Source organism: Equus quagga, chromosome 7 (assembly GCF_021613505.1).
Source record: "Equus quagga isolate Etosha38 chromosome 7, UCLA_HA_Equagga_1.0, whole genome shotgun sequence".
Lineage (NCBI taxonomy): Eukaryota > Metazoa > Chordata > Mammalia > Perissodactyla > Equidae > Equus > Equus quagga.
This window is the reverse complement of record NC_060273.1, coordinates 92,791,529-92,797,528: the sequence shown is the minus strand read 5'-3', so window position 1 is coordinate 92,797,528 and position 6,000 is coordinate 92,791,529. Positions and strand designations below refer to the sequence as shown.

General features: G+C 42.6%; 1 protein-coding gene across 2 annotated transcripts in view; it reads left to right on the top strand.

Annotated features, from left to right (window-relative positions):
* The first annotated feature begins 2,112 nt into the window (after positions 1-2,112).
* The window catches only part of SNX2 (sorting nexin 2), a 50,886-nt gene continuing 46,998 nt past the window's right edge, over positions 2,113-6,000 (top strand). Inside the window, exon 1 of one of the 2 annotated variants that reach the window (XM_046666580.1) lies at positions 2,113-2,266. In XM_046666580.1, the coding sequence (XP_046522536.1) occupies positions 2,159-2,266 (108 nt within the window). In that variant the 5' untranslated portion in view covers positions 2,113-2,158. The remainder of the gene's footprint in view (positions 2,267-6,000) is intronic. The other variant, XM_046666581.1, reaches the window with a different exon arrangement.

Below are 6,000 nucleotides of genomic sequence, written 5' to 3'. Positions count from 1 at the left end.
AATTTCTGGACAGTGCCCTTAAAGGGGAGGGGATATCCTTCCATATCCCATTTACTCCTTCTGTGCCAGCGGGAATGTGGTTGTGGTGGTGAGCCATCTTGGAGCATGAGGAAGAGATTACGCGCCCGGGGAGGGCAGAACAACAGAAAGAGCCTGCAATCCCTGGATAATCTCATGGAGCATTCATGGTCCTACACGAGGGATAATTAAACTGCATTTGTGTGTGTGTGTGGGTGGGGTGGGGACAGTGAAAAAGATTGGCCCTGAGCCAATGTCTGTTGCCAACCTTCCTCTTTTTGCCTGAGGAAGAGTGTCACTGAGCTAACATCTGTGCCAATCTTCCTCTGTTTTCTGTGTGGAACACCACCACAGCATGTCTTGATAAGCAGTATGCAGGTCCATGCCCAGGATCCCAACCATGAACCATGCATGACCTTAACCATTACGCAACTGGGCCAGCCCCCAAACTGCATTTTTTAAAGCCACTTTTAATGTGGTTCTCTGATACAAGTAGCTGGACCTCTGTTTTGACGAATTCAGATGTCCACTAAAAATATAAACTGGGAATATAAATGACCATAGCATAAGACAGAAAGTAGTAAGCAATAAACAGAGGCACAGGTAAAAATTCAGGATGCAAAGAAGAATTACCTCAAGCCACACTGTGAGCTTTCAAAAGAGGTTAAAGCTTCTGCTTGGCGACAGACTTCAGCCTGTCCAGACATGGTGGAGGGAATATGCCTTAACAGCTGATTCTTCCAAACAGGCAGACGGGAGTGGCTCTAGAAAGCAATGGTGATGGTTGCATGGTAGTGACAATTGGCTCATGCTTCAAACTCACTCAAGCAACATTTGGACCTTGGTATACTTACTTAACCCTGGTTTGGGTTGATGCTCCTTGATAATAATCACAGAAATGTAGAAGTGGAAGAAGTCCAAATGATTAGAAACACCTCTGCTCCAATGCACTTTTTTTAAAAAACAATTCCAGAGATTCTGAGTAAGTTTTGCACATAGCCAGTAGAACCCAGGCCTTCTATCTCCCAGGCTAGTAAAAGCTAAGGGTTTGTGCTGAATTTCTAAAGAACCCCTGTGAGGCTTTGTTTCTCCAGCAAAATGATAACCTCAGCTTGCTATTTGCAATACTCCCTTTTCCTTTTCCACAAACATACCTTGCATTGGCATAGTACTTTTTAGCTTTCAGAATACTTTCACATATTTTCTCATTTGATCCTGACGATAATCCTGTGCAGTCACGCGAATGGAGGGTTAGTAACATTCCCATTTTACTGATAAGGAAATTCAAGCTGAAAGCTTTAAAAGACCTTCCGTGATGAAGAGCTAGTAATTGGTAGAGGGAATTGAGTATGGTGCTCTTATCAATCATCCACTGATTTTCCTCTCATTTTTCCAGCCTTTCTCACTCTTTATTAAGGAAAAATATTATGTGGCTCATGATGAAATTGAAACAAACCTCAGACAACAAATTAATCAGTGCCCTTTTGTTATCTTGAGCAGCACTGCCACATAGGTAGCCTCCAGTCCCATGTGGCTATTTAGATTAAAATTAATTAAAATTAAATAATATTAAAACCTCAGTTCCTCGGGCACACTAGCCACATTTCAAGTGCTCAGTGGTCGCACATGGCCAATGGCTAGTCTACTGGACGGCGTTGATATAAAACATTTCCATCATGCTAGAGAGTTCTATCCAACAAGCCTAGAGCGATGTCTCTCACTAATCTTCAATCTTGCCCTCATTCTGCGTATAATCCAAACCGAAAGACTGGTCCCCAAACTCTTCCATTTCCTAAAGATTTTAAAACTGGCTGTGCCAACAGAAGTCGTCTGACCTAGCCCTGCTAGGAGGGTGATCTAGTAATGATCAATAACAAAAATCCAACATTCTTCCACAAAAGTCAGTACAGCAAGTAGGCGGTGAAGTGGCCGGGACCCAGACGCGGAGGTGGAAGGAGAGACACGGAGCAGAGCTGAGCGCGGCGGAGGAGGGGGGGCGGGGTGGTGGGCAGTCACGAGGCCGGGGGCGGGGCCGTGAGAGGCGGGTTGAGAGGCGGGGCCGCCGGCGCCAGCCCCGCCGTGCGTGCTCACGTGACAGCTCCGCGAAGCCCCGCTCGCGCAGTCGTCCGGGCGAGCGAAGATGGCGGCCGAGAGGGAGCCTCCTCCGCTGGGCGACGGGAAGCCCACCGACTTTGAGGAGCTGGAGGACGGAGAGGACCTGTTCACCAGCACTGTCTCCACCCTAGAGGTGAGACCGCGTCGCCGTGGGTGCTGCGCTCTGCCGCTGCCGCGTGTCTCACCTTTAGGTGCCTTTCTCCAGTCCCGACTTGTCCCTCCCCACCCCCCGGGATTGCGAGGACCTGGTCGGGGCGACACCTGTGACGCGGGCCCCACCTCGGGGACCTGTCAGTGGGCTGGAGTTGGCCTGGGCAGCTAGGCCTCCTCAGGAGACCCTCCTGCGGGCCGGGAGCCTCTGAGGGGCCGGACCCGGCGGAGCATCGCAGCCCCCTTGCCGCGCTCAGCTGGCCTTCCCCGGTGTCACTTGCACCGCCTCTTCCCGACCCAAGCACGTCTTGCCCAGGTCCCAGTAGAACTTAGCAAAGCGCTGCACGGCGATCTCAGCAGCCCCTTTGGAGAGGTGCTTGCTCTTCCCTTCCCAAGGGAGGTGTGCCCTGAAAGGGGAGAGCAGTGAAGCGAGCGCCGAGCGCCGGAGGCTCGGGGGAGCGTGTGGGCGACTTCTCCCAGTCCTGGCCCTGGACGAGCGGCTGCCTCCTCTGGAGGGAGGGGCCTGTGTTTGGGACTGGTTAATAGGTAAATACATTTGACCGATTTTGTCTGTCTTCTTTAGTTCCTAGACTTAAGGATCCTGGTGCTTATAAAATACAAGGTTGGAGGGAGGGAGTAGTCCAGGAAACTGCTTTTTTTTTTTTTAAGTTACCAGGTTAGAAATGAAAACAGATCCCCACTCCCTTTTCCTCTTTTCTCGCTTGGTCAGCCATCTCTGAAGCTGAATGTTCCTGTTTTTGTCAAAGGAAATACCCTTTATGAGCTTAACTGTGTTGGGCCTCCTCTATCCAGTTCATGTTTGATTGCTTTGCATTTGGTGAGAGCACACACACCTCATAGCCCGATTTTAAGAGTATGTCTGTGTATTAAAATGTAAACAAATTTCCCAGAGGATTGTTTACCTCGGGCTGTACTTCCATATAAAGTGCTTTTTAGTCAGCTTTTTTGGCTTGTTCAGACCTGCATCAAATGTATTGGAAATTACTCTAAAATGTCCATTATCTGAAATTCTGTTACCTAAAACTGGGAACTTCCGGGAACCGTTTTCAGCACTGACCACATTCTGTAAATTGCATTTGCACGTTCCCAGCCAAACTGCACCTCCCCTCAGGGCTGGGGATATGCTTTTGGGAGCTAGGGCTGGTGTCTTGATCATCTCCGTGTACCTCACATCTTGGAGATTTGCACTTAGTAAAGGCTTGCTGGATTAATTGTCAAAACAGCAACTCCTAAGAATTAGTAAAATTATCTTGCCTAACACATTATCTTTTGGGGTTAGTATGCTTTTAGCCCTTTATACATACTACACAGCTATCTTGGCATGTATTGAAAGTTAGGGTCTATGAAGGATCCTAAGACTTGTATCGCCTTTGAGAGTTACAAAGGTTTTCCACCAGCAAGGATCAGAACAAAGTTGACTGACTAGTGTAAACTAGAATACAGTGAACACTATGCATTCTGTTTAATTGAGGTATTTTAGAGTTCAGTAGAGGAGCTATAATCTGTATTTCCCATTTGGATGGGACTTTTCAATAAGGTATTTGGTTTTTTTTCAGTAAATGTCTAAGGAATTTTGAGTATGAATAAATTTATCTTGGTGAGTGTACTGTGAAAGTTGTAAATAAAGTTGATTTTGATTGTTCATCTAAGCCCCTTATTTCATAGATTTGAGTTATTAATTTTAAGGTAGTATAACTGTGAAATTTATAAATTCAGATTTTTTGTTTGCTTTTCAGACTATGTGGGGAAGGATATATAGCAGTATTTCTTAGTATACCAAAACTGCTCTAAAAGAATGTTCTTTTAGTACTCCAAAACAGTGCTTCTCAAACTTTAGTGTGCAGGAGAAACCTTAGGATTCTTGTTTAAAGTGTCTTTTTAAACCTTTGCCTGTCTGGAATCTGCGTGTTCAATAAGTGCTCTAGGTCAGTGCTTTTCAAACTTTATACATAAGTTACCTAGAGATCGTATTTGAATTCTCTAGGGCTGGGATAAGCCCAATAGTCTGCATTTTTAACGAACTCTCCTCATGATGTTGCTTCTGGTCCATAGACAGCAATGAGTTGCAAAGCCCTAGGTAATTCTGATGCAGATCATCTGCTTTGAATGGTTATTACCTAAGAAAATAGTTATTGCCTAGGCTGCAAATTGAAAGTAAAATATATAAATTAATGTCTTTCAATTTAATAAAAAGCAAGTCAGAATTTTTAAAAATTGTGTTAGTCATGTAGAAATTTTTTCCTTTGAGGATATATGGAGGAAAAAGTCAATTGAAATCCGTATAAGTGAAAATCAAATTATAGACAGCTTCATTGTCATAATTGTGAAGCTTGTAATGACTGCACAATTTAGTGTATATGTATAGTCTGAGTATATTTTTAACCCAATATTAAGCTGTTTTCTTTTCAAAATTAGGAACAGTTACATAAAGCTATTTTCAGTAAATAAAGCATATTTAAAACTCCTAGTACATGTTTCTGTTGTGACTATGAAACAAGAAAGTGATGGGAGGCTGGCATAGGAGGCAGGGAAGCAAATGAGAAGAGGAAAAAATCTGGCAAAAACTTGTTCTTTTTTGGTACTTGAGAGGCAAGGCTTTAAATTGTTTAGGGCTACTGCTTTTTCCTTAAATGATACAACCCTCAGCTTAAATGGTACTTGCCCTAAAGCAGCATGGAGTAATAAGACAGCACCTTAAAAAAATAAACTTAGGAAATGTCTATTATATGGCTGGTCTTTTTTAAAACATCTTTATTGACATATAATTCACATATCTTACAGCTCACCCATTTATTTTGTATAATTTAATAGTTTTTAGTATATTCACAGATATGTGCAACCATCACCACTGTCAATTTTAGAACCTTTTCATCACCTCACAAAGAAACCCTGTACCCTTTAACTATCACTCCCTGCCCCCAAAACCGTATGGCCCCAACCTTAAGCAACCAGTAATTTACCTTCTCTCTCTATAGACTTCTCTATTCTGGACTTTATATGAATGAAATCGTATAATATGTGGTCTTTTGTGGCTGGCTTCTTTCATTTAGCATAGTATTTTCAAAGTCTGTACTTAATTCCTTTTTATGCCCAAATAATATTCCACCATATAGCTAGACTATGTTTTGTTTATCCATTTGTCAGTTGATGAACATTTGGGTGTTTCCATGTTTTGTGTATTATGAATAATGTTGCAGTAAACATTTGTGTACAAGTAGAATTGCTGGGTCATATGGTAACTCTATGTTTAGTCATTTCAAGAATTACCAGAATGGTTTCCCAAAGTGGCCACACCATTTTAAATTCCCACCAGCTATTGTGTGATGATAGCAATTTCTCCACATCCTCACCAACATTTGGTATTATTTGACTGTTTGATTCTACCCATCCTAATGAGCATAAAGTGGTATCTTAGTGTGGTTTTGATTGCATTTTGCTGATGACTAGTGATGTCACACATCTTTTCATGTGCTTATTGGCCATTTGTATATCTTTGGAGAAATGTTCATTCAGATCCTGTGTTCATTTTTTAATTGGGTTTTGTTATTGAATTGTAAGAATTCTTTATATATTCTGAATACAAGTTCCTTATCAAATATATGATTTGCAAATATTTTCTCCCATTTTATGGATTGTCTTTTCCTGTTCTTTGAAGCACAAATTTTAAATTTTGATGAAGACCACTTTATGTATTTT